At 46.2% G+C, this 17114-nt stretch overlaps 1 protein-coding gene across 1 annotated transcript in view; it reads left to right on the forward strand.

Annotated features, from left to right (window-relative positions):
* The window catches only part of ARHGEF26 (Rho guanine nucleotide exchange factor 26), a 112763-nt gene that overhangs the window by 76211 nt on the left and 19438 nt on the right, over positions 1-17114 (forward strand). The window contains exons 11-12 of the mRNA XM_035705114.2: positions 3475-3564; positions 10453-10607. Coding sequence (XP_035561007.2) covers positions 3475-3564; positions 10453-10607 — 245 coding nt within the window. The remainder of the gene's footprint in view (positions 1-3474; positions 3565-10452; positions 10608-17114) is intronic.

Raw genomic sequence — 17114 nt, forward strand, 5'->3', positions numbered from 1 at the left:
CGTCCGGATAATGAAGTGTGTTGACGCTCACCATGCGTGTTATCAGTATAGAGAAATAGTCCCAGAATCCTGCGCATCAAGCTTTGCGCTCCGTGGAAGGGAGGGATTCCCAGGGTTTCCATTTCCACTCTGAGTTCTGCTCAGTCAGTGCATTTAAGGGGGACGCCTGGGGAGCTCGGTGGTGGAGCGTCTGCCTTTGGCTCAGGTCATGATCCTGGAGTCCTGGGATCGAGTCCCACACCGGGCTCCCCGCAGGGAGCCTGCTTCTCCCTCTGCCTGTGTCTCTGCCTCTCTCTGTGTGTCTCTCATGACTAAATAAATAAGATCTTAAAAAGAAAAAAAAGGAATGCATATAAGGTCTGCAAACGTATATTCTTAATAATATGTGTACGTCAAAGAAAATTTGGAAAATGTAAGAGAAGATAAACCGTATTGGTCGTTTTATCAAAGGTAATGATTGTTGTCACCCTGCTAACATATCCTTCCATTGGGATGTCTAATCCAACACCAGTGTATGGTATAAATGTACAGAGAAACACGGATTTGTACGGGACCCATTTCACTTACTATTTCTACTAGTGCTTCCTGGAACATTGTCTTGCACAAATGATTGTGTTCGTCTGATTATTTCTAAAGACAAACTTTTATAGGTCAGTTTATTGGAACAAAAATGTAAGATATTTCTTTTAAAGGCCCCCAAGTACCTTCAGAAAAAGTTGTTTCCATGGCCACCAGAAGATCTGTAAATGTCTGTCTTAGTGCATGTTTCCCAGCTCAAATATTATGTAAGCTTTGTGGTTTTGATAGATTGAGAATATTTTATTTTTAATTTATATTTCTTTATGTAACAGGTTTTTGTTTTTTTTTTTTAAAAAAAAAAAGAAGAAACATAAGTTTGGCCTAAAAATACCTAGTGAGATAAATTTAATCAAGCGTTGGCAGCTGCTGAAGGAAGGCATTATTTTAATATACGGAGCCTGATTGTAATAAAAACACCAGGGCACACATGCAAATTAATGCTTGTCCCTTCGAAATGGTTTAAAGTGGGCTCCACTGATGAGACCATTGCTTAAGACAGACGTTTGGGGAACTTTTCTGTTTTTCCTATGCCTCCTGAAGCCCTGTCTTCCCACGTGGTGGCTGACTCCATCTCTTGCTAATAGAGTTGATATTTGGAACTTTAGGAAATAAGATCATAACCCAAACTTAATAATGCCATTTTCCCCCTCTTTTTAAAACAGAATAACTATAAAGGAACGATCTCCCCCCTACTACTGCCCACCTTTATTACTATTTTTTTTAAAGTGACTTATACACTGTCTCTGAGGGCCGTTTACGCAGAAACATTTGCCGAGCGTTCGCTGCATCTGTAGGTGCCGGGCTGTGGACACTGGGTTTATAAATACGGACATTTCACCGTCTCTGCCGCCCCTCCTCTCTGGAAGGACGTGCCGCAGATAAGTGCTGGCAGACTTGGAAGGCGGGAGGACCCCAGATCCGGCCGGGCGGGCCGCCCAGGGGGTGCTGCAGGGCCTTCGGGCGGAGGGGGGCACAGGTGCAGAAGGCCCGAGGCCCGGGCGACCGTGGAGCCCCGGCCGGGCCGGGCCTAGAGCAGCTGCCAGGTGGCGGCGGTGCCAGGACTGGTCTGAAGGCTGACAAAGGGGCCTTCCAAGCCGTTGGAGCCGCGGCGTGTCCTGCTCGATGTGAGCTGAGACGGCCCGTGACCCTCGGGGCGCGGGAGGCCGGGTGGAGGCCGCGGTTGGCAGACAGCAGGTGGGTCGCAGCCCCGGGGACACGCTGGGGCCTGAGTTCGGGCACGAGGCACGCGGACGGAGGGCCGAGCAGCGGGGCTCGGCTTTGGGAGGGCGGGTGACCCGGTGCTCGGCCTGCAGGCGGGGGCGCGGGGAGCCTGAGCCCCTGCGTCGGGGGCTCCTTCGGTGCAGACCTGCAGGAGGGCTGGCTCGGGGCACGGCTGCCTTCCTGACCTGGAGCCCTGGACGCGGCCGGAGTCCTCTCAGGGCAGCCAGCGGAGAGCGTGCGAGAGCGGGCCATGGCAGCCGCGCCGGCCGCGTCCTGTCCCTGTCCCTGTCCCGCCGAAAGGCCGCCTGCGAGGCGTCCGCTTGGGATGTGGGGTGCGGTCCGAATGCTCCAGGGAGCCGCGTGCCCGGCCCCCGGCCTCGGGGAGTCCCACGTGCCGCCCCCCGGTCCCCGGGTCTGTCGCTCAGCCACGGCAGCGCCGGGCCCGTAGGCCCTCGGCTCGCGGGGTCCCCTCCGCCCAGACCTGGCGCCGGGCTGGGCGCTCCGACCTTACGTGGTCCGGGGGTTGGTACGAGGCTCCCTCCAGTCGGCGTGATGGAGGACGCCGGTGGCCATCGTGGTCAGGCCAGCCGGCGGCCTGCGCTGTCCCCCCAGAGGTCGGTGAGCGAGGGTGCGGGGCCTGGAGGCCACAAGCTCCCCCCACCGCTGGGCCGGCTCCCCGGCGGCCAGCCTGGTCCTCAGGGGCTTTCCGAACGCTGCCTCACCAGCGTCACCTCAGTCACCGCAGGTGGGTTTTCCCGAAGCTTTCAGCAACCGGGAACAAAATGGAGCATCACAACTAGGGAGCCCCCATGGCTCTCTCTTTTTTTTTTTTTTTTTAAGATTTTATTTATTTATTCATGAGAAACACAGAGAGAGGCAGAGACCCAGGCAGAGGGAGAAGCGGGCCCCATGCAGGGAAGCCCGACGCCGGACTCGATCCTGGGACCCCGGGTCACGCCCTGGGCCAAAGGCGGCGCTAAACTGCTGAGCCACCCGGGCTGCCCCGCTTGGCTCTTATATAGGAAATTACAAGGGCCGACGGGACTGTGTGCCGGGAGCTATGGAGCGAGCCCAAAGAGGTATTTCTTATCAATCACAGGCCCTCATCGGAGAGAGGACTCTGAAGTCATTCGGTTCCTAAATAATTAGTTCTGACTAACCTGGATTCCCCTTAGCTCGGCCACTCTCGAAAGATCATTGAGCATCAGGCTGTACCTGAAGACTCCCCGCTCTTGGCGTCCTGGGTGTTGGCCACATGCCCCGCAGGTAGCGCTCGGCTTGGAATCTGCCTTTGAAGTTGGCCGATGCCCAGCCACGACTGCAGCCGCCTGCCCTGACGCGGCTGAGGTTTCCCTGGCGGAGGGGAGAAGCAGGGGCCGGAGGAAGGGAGCAGAAGGCCGAGGGGCAGGCGGTGGGAGAGCCGTCGGGGGACACGTGTCCTGGGGACTTCAGGACCTTTTCCAACCCTGAATGACACCTGTCTTTAACTGGGTACATTATCTTAACTGTGGGATGGTCAGAAGGGAGTCTCTGGAGCTTCCAAAGTGCAAATCATGTCTTGCATGAGAGAGAGAGAGAGCGAGAGAGAGAGAGAGAGAGAGAGAGAGATGTGCATTTGAAATTGAGATTTCCCTCCCTGACCTCTTAACCCTCCTTATTATTCTGTGTCCTCAGTTGGTCCGACTGTGCAATGAAGGCGCTCGGAAGATGGAAAGGACTGAAATGATGTACACAATTAACTCCCAGTTGGAGTTTAAAATTAAGGTATTCTTGCATTTCTTTGAACAGATTTATTACTGCTCTTGCTTAGATCTTACATAAATAGAGAAAGATAGTTGAGGGCGACAAAGCAGATAGGAATTTGCTTTTCAAAGAAGGGCCATAAATCGATTGCAGAGGGATTGGACTGGCGGAGGGAGTCGCAGAAGCTCCAGGCAGCTCTGTTCCTGCTTATGGTCACCTTTAAGATAAAGTTGCCTTTCTCCAGGCCACAAGGTGTTAGGTTTCTCTAACTGGCACATTTCACCCCCAACAACATTTAGGGGGAAAGGGTAGTTTAAAAAAAAAAAAAGCAGAACAAAAACAAAAAACCCAGATTTTTAGAATGGAAAGGCAATTCTCAAAGCATCCTGCAAAAAACGGTGATATCCCAGGAATTGGACCACATGTTCTCCTAAATCAGATAAAGACGCTCCTCTTCCAGTTTGCAGAACAAACAAGATTAGTAGTGGGGTGTTCTCTTCAACTTTGTTTTTCTTCCATAATTCTTCTTTGAACATGTGCTCCCTATTACTGCTTTGTCTGATACTGCTCCGGAGCGGATGGCAGGATGTATAAAGAGGAAAATGCCTGTTCATGGCAAATCTAGGTCGTAGTCCCCTGTTGGCTCACAACCGAGTTCTTAATGGATGTGAGTGCTCACAAGTGGGATTCTATTTTATTTTTTCTGCGACTTGTACATTGAATTAAAGCAAGTTAAAATGACGGGTCATTTTTTTCGTAGTAAAAGCGTTCCTGAATTGTGTGGGGGGTCTACACTGCTGTGGTGGATCGGCGCTTCATGGTTATAGTTGGAGGACCACAGGTGCAGGGTAGCTACATGCTTTTATTTTATAAATGAGGAAAATAAAGGCCAGAGAATATTCGATTGTTAAGGGGGTCAGGGGCTAGTGGTGCAGGAATCAGGCCGAGGGCCTGTACGTCTTGACTCGCAGGTCAGTGTGAACCCTTGTACTTAGAACATCCTGACTGTAACGGTTGAGATGCGGGGACGTGACACATAATTTCTTAGAACGGAAGATGATGTGTGCTTGCTAAAAACACACACACATGCACTTTGTTAGGTCCTTCTACAGAAATTTACAGCAATTTCCAAACCCGTCTTCCCCTCATACCTCAAAAAGAAACTTGTCCTTCTCTGTAATGAGTTTCTCAGTATTTTAGAAAAACTATCTAGACATCTAAAGTTTTCTCTCCTCTTTTTTAAAGGCTAAAAATTCCTAACCATTTTGATTTTTAAAGATGATAAATCCCTTCCCTAGCCATTTTTTTTTCTTCACTGAAACTCAGTTGGCTTAAGAGATCTTTAAGCTGTTTCTCTAGAACCCCAAATTAATTTGTAATTGAAAAATGCTTACCCCAGGGCTCCTTGAAAATAAGTGACATTAATTGAGTTCATCAATTTTGGGTTCTTTGTTTTCTCCTGGCTCAACGATGAAAATATTTGCAAGCCTAAAGGAAGATATTCTATGTTTAGATTTATAATGAGGTGCTTAATTCAGACCACTTAGAAATACCAGTAAAATCTGAGGATCTTATTTCCTTAACACTTTATGGACAACCGTGGACATTTTTATTCAGTTCATTTTAAAGATGAGGAGACAGATGTCCGAAGAAGTTAAACGATTTGCGCAAGCCCGTGTGTTGTCTCAACAAATTTTGTGAGTACTTTTTTTGTGGAAGGCAGCCAGGAAACCAAAACATGATCCCTGCTCTCAGGGACCTTACTGTCTGATAGGAGGCTACAGAAGCACAGAGCTGGCTACGTCTGCAGCTGTCACTGTAGATGGAAGACAACTGAGAACACTCTCTCCTTTCTTTAAAAAAAAAAATTTAGGGGCGCCTGGGTGGTTCAGATGGTGAAGTGTCTGCCCTCGTTTCAGATTGTGGTCTCCGGGTCCTGGGATTGAGTCCCCACGTTGGGCTCCCAGCTCAGTGAGGAGTCTGCTTCTCCTCCATCTTCTCCCACTGCTCATGTATTTTTTCTCTCTCTCTCTCCGTCTCCCTCCCCATATCCCTCTGTCTCAAATAAATAAAAAATACATATATATATATTCAACTTTTAAAAGAATTTAGTGATTCATCACTTATAAACAACACCCAGTGTTCATCATGACAAGTGCCTTCTTTAATCCCCATCACCCATCTAGCCCATGCCCCACCCGACTTCCCTCCAACAACCCTCAGTTTGTTCTCTATAGTTAAGAATCTGTTTTATGGCTTCTGTCTCTCTCCCTCTCTCTCTCTCTCTTTCTCTCTCTCTCTCTCATTTTATTTTATTTTATTTTATTTTATTTTATTTATTTATTTATTTTATTTTATTTATTTTATTTTATTTTTTTTTATTTTTTTTATTTTATTTTTATTTTATTTTATTTTATTTATTTTATTTTATTTTATTTATTTTATTTTATTTTATTTTTATTTTTATTTTTATTTTTGAGAACAGGCTCAATGAGAAGGGGTGGTCAGCTCTCCCTGTGAAGTATACACAAGCTACTGGGTGCTTGTAGCAGTCAGGTAGGTCTTCATGGATGTTTGAGCCAAATCTTGAAAGGTGAGTTAGGAAGGGTCTTGTAGAAGTAAAGAGTAGGAACAAATGCCCAGAGCATGGCTTCAGCTGCTGTAGCCCAGCAATTGTATGCATCTATGGGTAGGCATGAGGTGCAAGGGGAGCAAGGCAGAGCCGAGCAGTAAACAGCAGCTCATGTGGGGACCCTTGTGTGCCAAGAGGAGCAGCTGAGCAAGGTCATTTGAGAGCCACTGAAAAGTTCTAAGCAGGGAAATGACACTTCAGCAACATGGGAGAGGCCTTTTGAACTTACTCCAAATCCAGAAGTCATTTAAGAAATTTGATAAGAAAAAAAAAAAAAAAGAAAGAAAAGAAAGAAATTTGATAAGCTCATTTATCTGAGAAATTTAAAAAATCTCTGTCTAGAGGGGAAAATAAGTTGAAAAAAGAAATAGCAAACTGGAAAAATATTTGCAGCTCATATAGATCGGAGGTTGATATCTTCGACATGTAAGCTCAAAGAGATAAGAAAAAGTTAAGGGGAAAAAAAAAAGAACCAAAACATTAGCAAATTGCAAATTAGGAAACAACTCCACCACCTCCTAGATGTGTGAGCGTGGGCATTGCACTATGTCTTAGTTTTCTGAACCTTAGAATGGGACTCAGTACTTTCCCTTTGGGAGTTATAGTGAGGATTAAATTAATTACTAGACGTAAAGGACTTGGAACAGATCTGATTCATGTAAGCAAGTAGGAAATATCGATCAGAGTCTTAGTTTGACAGGCCCGGTAGGCATGTTGCAGAGTGACGAAGAGTGAATAGGATGTGAACTGTTTAAACAGATTAGACTTTTCATCCAAGAACCTTGGCAGGAGGAAGGAGGTCAGGGCTGGAGAGAAAACGTCGGGCACCAAACTAAGGTCAGTTTGTGCCTCAAATCCAAGTGTTTTTTCCACTAGACCACAGCTTTCTCTAAACGTTGCGTCCACAGAGTTAGGGAAGGTTATTATTATTATTTTTTTGTCTTGTCGTGGAAAGTTTGGCCTCATGAGTAAGCATGTGGGAAAGTTGAGGCTTGTCAGCCTCTACCATGAGCCATGAATTAAGGGTAATGGAGTGGGGTGGCGTATTGGAGGGTGGATGGATTCGCGGATCGTGTTTGGGAGGAGCCTTGCTAATAAGTAGAAGTCCACGATCTAGCGGACAAAATGAAGAACTCTGAGGTATTGAGACATCTGTACATTGTAGAAGACAGTTTGGTGGTTTCTCAAAAAGTTAAAATGAGATTGCCACGTGACCCAGCAATTCCATTCCTGGGTATATACATGCACTCAATTGAAGACAGTCGTTCAGATGAAAAGTGGTATGTGAATGTTCATGGCAGTATTATTCATAATAGCCAAAAAAAGTGGAAACAACCCAAAAGTCCATCCACAGAATAGGTGACTTGATAAATAAAATGTGGTACATTCATACAATGAGGTCATGTGTAACCATAAAAGAGGAATGAAGGTCTGATATATGGTACCCCAGCAATGAACATCAGACTTGAAGGTCCCATATTATATAATTTTGTTGATATGAAATGTCCAGAATAGGCAAATTTATAGAGTTGGAAGGTAGATTACTGGCTGTCAGGGCCTGGCGGGGCAGGGGAGGACAGAATGGAGAGTGACTGCTTGCTGCATGTAGGGTTTCTTCTTTTCCTTCCCTTTCTTCCTTTTCTTTTCTTTTTTTTCTTTTCTTTTCTTTCTTTTCTTTTCTTTTCTTTTCTTTTCTTTTCTTTTCTTTTCTTTTCTTTCTTTCTTCTTTCTTTCTTTCTTTCTTTTTCTTTTTCTCTCTTTCTCTTTTTCTTCTTTTTCCTTCCTTTCTTCCTTTCTTTTTCTTCAATTGGCCAACATATAGTACATCTTTAGTTTCAGACGCAGACTTCAGTGATTCATCAGTTGCATATAACACCCAGCGCTCATCGCATCACATGCCCTCCTTAATGCCCATCACCCAGTTACCCCGTCCTCCCCCCACCCCCTCCACCAGTGACCCTCAGTTACATTCCCTGAGTTAAGAATCTCTCATGGTTTGTCTCCCTCTCTGATTACTTTCCATTCAGGTAATGAAAATGCGCTTGGAATGGTGGTGGTGATCACTGCACCGTGTTGTGAATGTAAAAAGTCCGTAAAAAGTCACGGAATTAATAGGGTGAAATGATTAATTTTATCTCAACGAGAAAGATTATTCTTTAGCAGCTCTTCTTTGTCTCACTGGCCTGTAAAATTAAATTCTATGCTGAAACTAGCTTTCTAGGATGCTGCTTAACACACAAAAAAAAAGAATGAAAAGTCTTTTCTCCATAGGACTTATATCAGTGTTTTTTATTTGTGCATGCATTTCTTTTCTGGTGTTGGTTCTAGTCAGAATTTCTTAATTAGAGGAATTCATTTATTCCACTTTAGATTGTTTGGATTCTTTGGTCATTTTCATAGTTTCTTCTTTAAAGAAAAAAACAACCGAAATGAGTTTAATCTTTTAATAATAAATTTGGAAACAAAAAATATAATACCAGATTTTTTTTTTCTTTAAAAAGCACTGACATCTTAAAAACTGTCCATTTTGGATCTGTATTAGAAGTTTATTTTTGCCTAGTGGGATATGAGGAATCCATAGAAATCCATCTATTTTAAAAACAATGGATCTTAAAAACCTCTCTTCCCCTATCTCGTAAACCAAGAACAGTTGTAGGCTGGCGTGTACACAGGACCTTAACCACAATACCACCCTTGGTTTATCCCGTAGGCTTACACGCACCAGCAAGATAGCACTGTGTTCTCGGTAATTATAGCCCTTCCCTGGGACCAAACCCGACACGTGATCCCTTGTGGTGACCTCTTGGGTGTGCTGGTAGGGTTGTCCTGAGTTATCCAAGCGTCTCCGTCTGCCATCGGCCTTTTAAGTCTCAGCCATCCCATTTGGATCATCATTTGATTTGAGATTTGGGGGCTGGAAATCCCTTAATAGTCAGCTTTGAAAGGTTGAGGTCAGCCATAATCTTTCATCTTCCTTTTTATAAACCTTCAGGAAAATAGTATATAACTGATGAACAACCCCCTTATAAAAGTCCCTTTATAAAGAGAAAAAAATAGATATATACGTATATGAAATCCTTTTTTAGCTTTCTTATTTCCTCTCTAGTATCCTCAGTTTCCTCTAGCTATTTTTTAATCACTGTTCCCTGGAAAGGATGACATTTGGCACTACTATGGTTATGTTTTATGTGTCTAAGACCTTTTGCTTACTCTAGGGATACAGTTTTTATTTTATTTATTTTTTGACTTTTAAAGATTTTATTTATTTATCCATGAGAGACACAGAGAGAGAGGCAGAGACACAGGCAGAGGGAGAAGCAGGCTCCATGCAAGGAGCCCGATACAGGACTCAATCCCAGGACCCCGGGATCCCTGAGCCAAAGGCAGACGCTCAACTGCTGAGCCACCAGGTGTCCCTGGATAGAGTTTTTAAAATCATATTTTTGGCAGTAAGCATTTCTGATAACTTTTAAAAATAAACAAAATAAAAAGCGCTCCTAAAGGTAAGATTACTCTGCAGTTTTGAGAGTTTTCCAGTTGGAAACTGGGCACTGAATAAAGAAAAAGCAGTACGTAATTCCTTGGATATCGCCTTTTCCATGAGATGAAGATGGATTATTTGTGGAAGAGCATCGTTTTCACGGCCAGAAAGTGACATGATGCTTTCAGGGATGAATTTCCGTGAGGAAAGCGGCAAAAACTTCAGGACACGTGTCCTCCAGAATATAGTTAAGTAGATAATCAGTAGACAAAACATAGTTTGTGGGGAGCTTTTCCTTTTTTTCCAGGTTGGGGAGTAGCTTTTCCTTTTGAGTGAAGTCTCTTTAGTTGATAAAGTGACCTCAAACTTTTTTGTTTCTTGTTAACTCCCAATTATCAGATTCTGATTTGTGATATTTAAAACAGTAGCAGCTGATACCGAGGGATTTCGTGTTGAGGCTTTTCAGTTTTAAGTGACTCCTCGCCAGTCTTTTCAGAGTTAATGAAAGGATCATTTTCGGCTGACGCAATAATATTTTCTCGTTGAGTTTTCGTTGCCCTATAGACAAGTTAATAGTTTTTTTTTAATAGGAAAATAATTGTCCTTTTTTCATTTTCTCTTGGAGAATGTACTGTACTTCTTTAATTATATTTCACTGTGGCATACTTTTAAAATAATGGTGTACACCCTGATATGTGCTGTTTGGTTAGCTGTGAGTTTTAATTTTCCCTTCAATAATCTTAAAAGGAAAATGAAAGCATTTGGCTGTGCATACTGAATTTTTCTTCTTCTGTAGCCGTTTCCTCTAGTCTCCTCTTCCCGGTGGTTGGTGAAAAGAGGTGAGTTAACAGCCTACGTAGAAGACACTGTGCTTTTCTCAAGAAGGACGTCTAAACAGCAAGTCTACTTCTTTCTCTTTAACGACGTGCTCATTATCACCAAGAAGAAGAGGTAAGCCATTTTCTGGTGCTGGTACCTCCAGCTTTTAAGCTCTAAGATTCAATGCCTTTTAGGGTTGATCATCCTTTAAAAGCTTGTGATGGGGGGGCGGGGTGGGCTCCTGGGGGGCTCAGTGGTTGAGTGTCTGCCTTTGGCGTGACCCTGGGGTCCTGGGATTGAGTCCCACATCGAGCTCCCTGCATGGAGCCTGCTTCTCCCTCTGCCTGTGCCCCTCATGAATACATAAAGATAATTTTTTTTAAAAAGCTTGCAATGATAGACGCATAGTTTCTGCATGTGGAGTCATAGTAGCATCCGTGTTTTGCTTTCTTTAAATCACACACACCGTCAGGACTTACATCAGCAGCAGCTCTGTTGAGCTTTTCTGGCATGCAAGCCACTCTTCTGAGCATTTTGCACATTTATATCCTTGGATTCTCCCAACATCCCTGGGGAGGTAGCACTCGTATTATTCCCCTTCGGCATTTTTCCGACTTCGTCTACCGTACAATTTTTGTATAAAGCAGATCAAAGTTGCTCCAGTTGAGAATGAGCTGGGATGCCATGCTAGTGTGTGCAGCTGAATTTAAAACCCACTGCTCTTCATGGTCGCTGGTCTAGGAAGTACTGGTCGCTGGACCCAGTACTTCCTTCTGAAAGGAATAAAGTAAATCCGTGGGCAGCATATTCCGCACCCGTAAGTGCAGGTGCACGTGCACCTGTATGCTCCCCTCAGCTCTTTCTTTATGGAACATTCATTAGGTGTACTCAGTGGATTGAGGATTGTAGAGTATTTTTCAACTGATCCTTCATAAATGTCCCATCTTTCTTTTTTAATATTTTATTTATTCACGAGACACACACAGAGAGAGAGAGAGGCAGAGACGCAGGCAGAGGGAGAAGCAGGCCCCATGCAGGGAGCCCAACGTGGGACTCGATCCCAGGACCCCAGGGTCACCCCACTGAGCCACCCAGGCGTCCCATAAATATCCCATCTTTTCTAGAATATGAACTTGGAGAAAGAACATAAATCTGTGGGATTTTTTTTTTCCACATAGGCAGGCAATGATGGTGGACTGCATTTATCTGGAAAGCGGGAGAGAATCATGGTAACAGGCTTCTAGAATATATAAGATAAATGTATAAATCTATCATGAGATAGTTGTTTAGGTGCTGCTTTTGAGTTGCTGATATTTTAGCTTGAAAGCTCCAGCTAAATGAGAGTTTGAGCTTTTCTTTTTGTTCCTTTTAATCGAGCTGCATTAGGAGCTATTTCAGCTGCTTGGCTGTCCAGCTGAAGTGAATACTGTGTAGGGTCGATCCTGAAAAGCCGTAATTCGACTACAAATCAATACATAAAGGTGCTGATGACTGTTTCTCCTACTATTTAGGAAAATAGTGTTGCCATAACTTCAAGAAGAAAGAATTTCTCTTACCTGGCGCAGTTTAAGTAGTTCTAATAGCTAAGTGAATTTTATAAATAAAAACTGGAGACGGATTATAATTTTGTATTCTTATGTTTTGTTGGTTTCCTAGAGATCGCCTGTTTCCTTGGCTTTTTTTTTTTTTTTGAGATGTTTTGTTTTTAGGGGAAAGTAATTATATATGACTCTTCAAATGCAGTTACTCTGGACTTTTAACATCTTCCAGCTGCTGAAATGCTGGCTCTATCTCGATGGACCAAAAGCTTGAACTAAACTTCTCGTTTTGTTGATAAAATATACATTGACTGTTGATAAAATATACATTGACAGGATGAGGCCAATTTTAAATATAAATGTAGCTTTGATTAGGATGTCTTCAGTTGAGTTGATGAAAACGTTAAGGGTATTTAGACCAGTTTATTTTTTTTTTAAGATTTTATTTATTTATTCATGAGAGACACACACACAGCGGAGAGAGAGAGGCAGAGACCCAGGCAGAGGGAGAAGCAGGCTCCATGCAGGGAGCCCGATGCGGGACTCGATCCCGGGATCACACCCTGGACCGAAGGCAGGCGCTAAACCGCTGAGCCCCCCAGGGATCCCCTTTAAACCAGTTTAGTACAAACTTTTGCTCTCGAACTGGCCTAGAACCACCCTGTAAATCCAGGCTTTTGGAACTTGAGAATTAAGGCATACACCATTCCACTTAGCCGTGTACTCTGCCCTCCACGGCAGATTTTGCCATTATGTGGAACGTTGCTTTCAAAACTGTCCCGCATTTCTTTGCTCCGCTGCGCTTGAACTTGAAATATCAGTAAATGAAAGAAAAACAGAGCTCCAGTGAAGAGGGCCAGCTTGGTGCTTATCTCTGCCTTTACCCAAACAGGGATTGTTTTCCCCCCCTTACCCACGAGCTCACCCTATTTCTAAGGTGCTCTTGACTAGGAGAATAGCACCGAAGGCTCAAGTTGTTTGCGGCCCGAATACGCGGTGCGGGTGACAGGCAGAGCGCGGAGACTTGATAAACAGGCCTGGTCAAGAATGTGCAGAACGCGCAGCCCTATTTACACTGGAGCGTCAGGGAGGCGACGGCGAATGCTTCGCATGCCGGGGCCGCAGGAAGGAGCTGCAAGGGCCGGAGCGCCGGTGACTCAGGCGGTGCCGGGTGCGGACGGGGGCATTGCCTGGGCCCGCCTGGGCCCGCCGCCCTGTGGCTCCAGGGCGCCGCAAGGGAGGCCCCAGCCCGGGGGAGGCCACCTGGGGGGCCGCAGGCCCTTCCTCCTCCGTCCTGCAGCAGGTGGCCGGGGCTGCGGCCACACAGCTCTGCGGTGCGGGTATTGGTGCGAGGCCTTGCACAGCGGGTTGCAACCCTGGGGCTCTCTTCTAGGCCAGGGATGTTAATTTTTTTTTTTTTTTTTTTTTTAATATTGGAGTTTAAAGTCTCCCATTAGCTCTGGGCTGGTTGCAGGCCCCTGTATTTAATAGTTTCTTCTACCAAATTTCTGAAGGATGGGTGACCAGTCCGACTCTTCTGGATGAGAACGTGAATTCTTTGGTAGTTGAAGCTCTGACGGTAGGTTATGTGGGCACTTCTAGGGCACGGTTCTCACCACGGCACTTTTTTTTTTTTTTTTAAGATTTTTTCTATTTGAGAGAGAGCGAGCGAGCGCATGAGCGAGGGGAGAGGGAAAGGGAGAAGCAGGAGCCCTCCTCGGGGCTCAGTCCCAGGCCCTGGGGTCATGACCTGAGCCCAGGGCACAGGCCTAACCGACTGGGCCACCCGGGTGCCCCCGCCTTGGTCTTTGTCGCGGGGGCTGCCCTGTCCCTCGTAGGATGTTTTTAGCAGCCCGCCTCGTCTCTATCCCCACTCTTTGCCAGTAGCATCTCCTTCTTAGCTGTGACAACCCAAAACGCCTCCAGACATGGCTCTCTGTCCCTTGCGAGGGCCAAATGGTCCCCATTTGAGAAGCGCCGTGCCTCAGCTATGGCAGACTGGCAGCCAGTGCTGCCTTGAGGACGGTGAAGGTGCGCCGATGTATCAGACCTGACGTGGCAACGATAGCAAAGCCGTGATAGGGGACCAGATTGCCAGGTTTTACTCCCCCATTAATGGCAATTGATCCGTGCCCTGTAATAACTTCTCTGTAGGTATCCGTTACCCTTACACAAACCATACCCTGTGTCCAGCCTTAGGGGCCACGTACTGTCGTGTCCAGTTCTGAGATGCGGAAACTGAATCGAAGACCCAAACAGGTTCAGACTCTCAGAAACCTTGTTCTGTCAGGTAGTCCACTGCCCTGTTCTCATGCAGAGCCTAATATCTGGCTTAAGTCTTCTCTCCCAGTTTCTTCTTCTGAAGCAAAAAGCAGTTTCCCCTCTTTTTCTCCCCGCTCCCCCCCTCCAGCTGTTAGAGTAAAAGGCTCACAAACTGGGTGGCTTAAGACAACAGGAAGGGATAGTGTCACCGTTGGGAGGCCGTGGTCTGAAATAAAAATGTTGGCAGGTCCGTGCTCCCTCCAAAGCCTCTGGAGAGATCCTGCCTCACTTCTTCTGGCCCCTGCGATTCCTTGGCTTGTAGCAGCGTAACTCCGACCTCTGCCTCTGTCTTCAGGTGGCCTTCTTCTCTCTCTGTCTGTAAATCTCTCTCTCTCTCTCCTTACAAGGACACCAGTTCCTGGATTCAGGGCCTCCTCCACTCCGGGATGATCTCACCCTACCTTGATTACGTCTGCAAAGACGTTATTTCTCAATAAGGTCACATGTGCAGGTATCAGGGTTTAGGACTTGAACAGACTTTTGGAGGTCACGGTTCAATGCCCTGCGCTCCCCCAACCCGTCAGCACTGTGAAGTTACGATTATCATCACATAATGAATAAAGGTGCTTAGGAATAGCGTTCTAAGCCAGCGGTAGAGAGCACACCTTTTTTGTAAACAATGACGGATGCTGTCTTTTCATAGTTTTAGATGCCATCATGGTCCTGTGACTCGAGCGCTTCTATCTGGAGGGCCCATAGGTTACCTTTATCTACTTCTTCTGCTTCAGACCTGTTCCTTCTCCGAGGTCTCTCCCGTCCTGTTAGGGCCGCCTCCATGCATCTGGTTGCTCTGCAATAAACCCAGAAGGCTACTTTGGCTCCTTGTCCTCATTGCTCTCCCCCCTCCAGCCAATCACTGCTTCTCCCGTCTCTTGTTGGGAGTGCCCGTGTGGCACCACTTTGAATTCACCTGTGAGACACACCTGGCTGGACTCATGCCACCATCCCTCCATCCACTTTACATCCCACGGTGCAACGTAAAAGTGTGCTTTTTAAAAGACCCATCTACTCAGTCCATCCCTTGTAAATGGCCCTTGTGTGGTCTCACCTTGTACTCAGACTTACTGAACCACCTCTCTAACCTGTAGGGCCTGGCACATGTTTCTTTCTTTGCCTGAATTGCCTCCCTTCCCACAGATCTGTTCCATCCAAGCCTTTTCGATCGAGGCAAAGTCCTTTTTTACTCTTATTGATTGATTTACTTTTTTTTTTTTTAAGATTTTATTATTTGTTCATGAGGGACACAGAGAGAGAGAGGCAGAGGGAGAAGCAGGCTCCACGCAGGGAGCCCGACGTGGGACTCGATCCCGGGACTCCAGGATCACGCCCTGGGCTGAAGGCGGCGCTAAACCGCTGAGCCACTGGGGCTGCCTGATTTACTTATTTTTTAAAAGATTTTATTTATTTGAAAAAGAGAGCATGAGTAAGAGAAGAGAGATCATGAGTGGAAAGGAACAGAAGGAGAGGGAGAAGCAGGCTCCCTGCCGAGCAGGGATGTGGGCCCCATCTCAGGACCCGGGGTCACGACCTGAGCCCAAGACACGCTCAACCACCGAGCCCCCCAGGTGCCCTCGTCCCTTTCATTCTGTAGGTCTTAGATTAATTGTCACATGCACTAGCAGTTCATATCCAGTCCTCTGTAGCGGGTCATTTCTGTGGCTCTATGGCCCCATAAAACCCCGTACTTTCTCTGCCGTATCATTTGTGTTACTGTGTTCACGTCTGTCTTGCTGACCTTTGTACCCTCAGCGGATGGCCCAGCACCTGGCCCATGACGATCACTTATAAATGTTCGATTCGAACCAACTGTGTAAATATAAACAGTTTGAGTGAATGCACTGCTCACTGGGCGGACCCCTCATGCTGGCTAAAATTTCTTTGAATTTTCCTTATATTTAGAGGATGTAATTTTTGTAATTCTGCTCCATTATATGCCCATTTTTAATTAATTTTGGCAAAACCAAGTCTGGACCTTTGTTTATCAACCCCGTGCTCCACAGGGGAAGTGTGTTTAAGGCCTGTTTTTATTTTGTACTGTCCTATCAACTAATGTTTTGAGCTGCAAGTGAAAGTGTAATCAAACCAAAGGATTTAAGTAATAAAACTAGTGAATCATCATCATCATCATCATCATCACACACACAAGTCCGGTGAGCTCAGGAAACCCTGCGTGCTCCGTTCCTCTTTGGGGGATTCCCAGTTGGGTCACTTGGGAGAGCTCTGGTCTGTATGTAACAACGTGCAAAGAACAGTGGCTCGAATCCTAAGGACGGCTCCTTCTCTCTGCAAGGATATTACCAAGGAGGGCGGCTCGGGCCCAGTGGCCAGGAGCAGCCCAGCCCTTGTCCGATCGTCCGCTGCCCTGTGCTCCGGCCACTTGTACCCCCACGCGTGTAGCTCCGTGGTTGCAGATGGCTTCGGCAGGCCCAGGCATCAAGATTCATTCAGAGACCCAGGATGGAGGCACGGCTGAGAAACAGAGGCTGACCGAGGGGGCACGTTCCTCAAGTGGCTTTTCTTTTCTTTTCTTTTTTAATCAGCAGAGGAAAGCCTTTCCAGACAATCGCCAGAAGACTTATGTCTCATGGGTCACGAGACGTGTCATCATAGGGGAGGCTGGGAAAGCCGACGTGTGACAAAGGGGAGCAGGAGAGGCACGATTGTTTAGGCTCAGCCGTGCTGCGTCCCCCGGGGCTGGACACCGTGGGACGTGGTGGACCAGAAGCAGGGGAGGCTGACGGCTGATTCGATGGGAGACCGCTCCAGCTGCAGCCAGGAA

This window comes from Canis lupus, chromosome 23 (assembly GCF_003254725.2).
Source record: "Canis lupus dingo isolate Sandy chromosome 23, ASM325472v2, whole genome shotgun sequence".
In the NCBI taxonomy this organism is placed as follows: domain Eukaryota; kingdom Metazoa; phylum Chordata; class Mammalia; order Carnivora; family Canidae; genus Canis; species Canis lupus.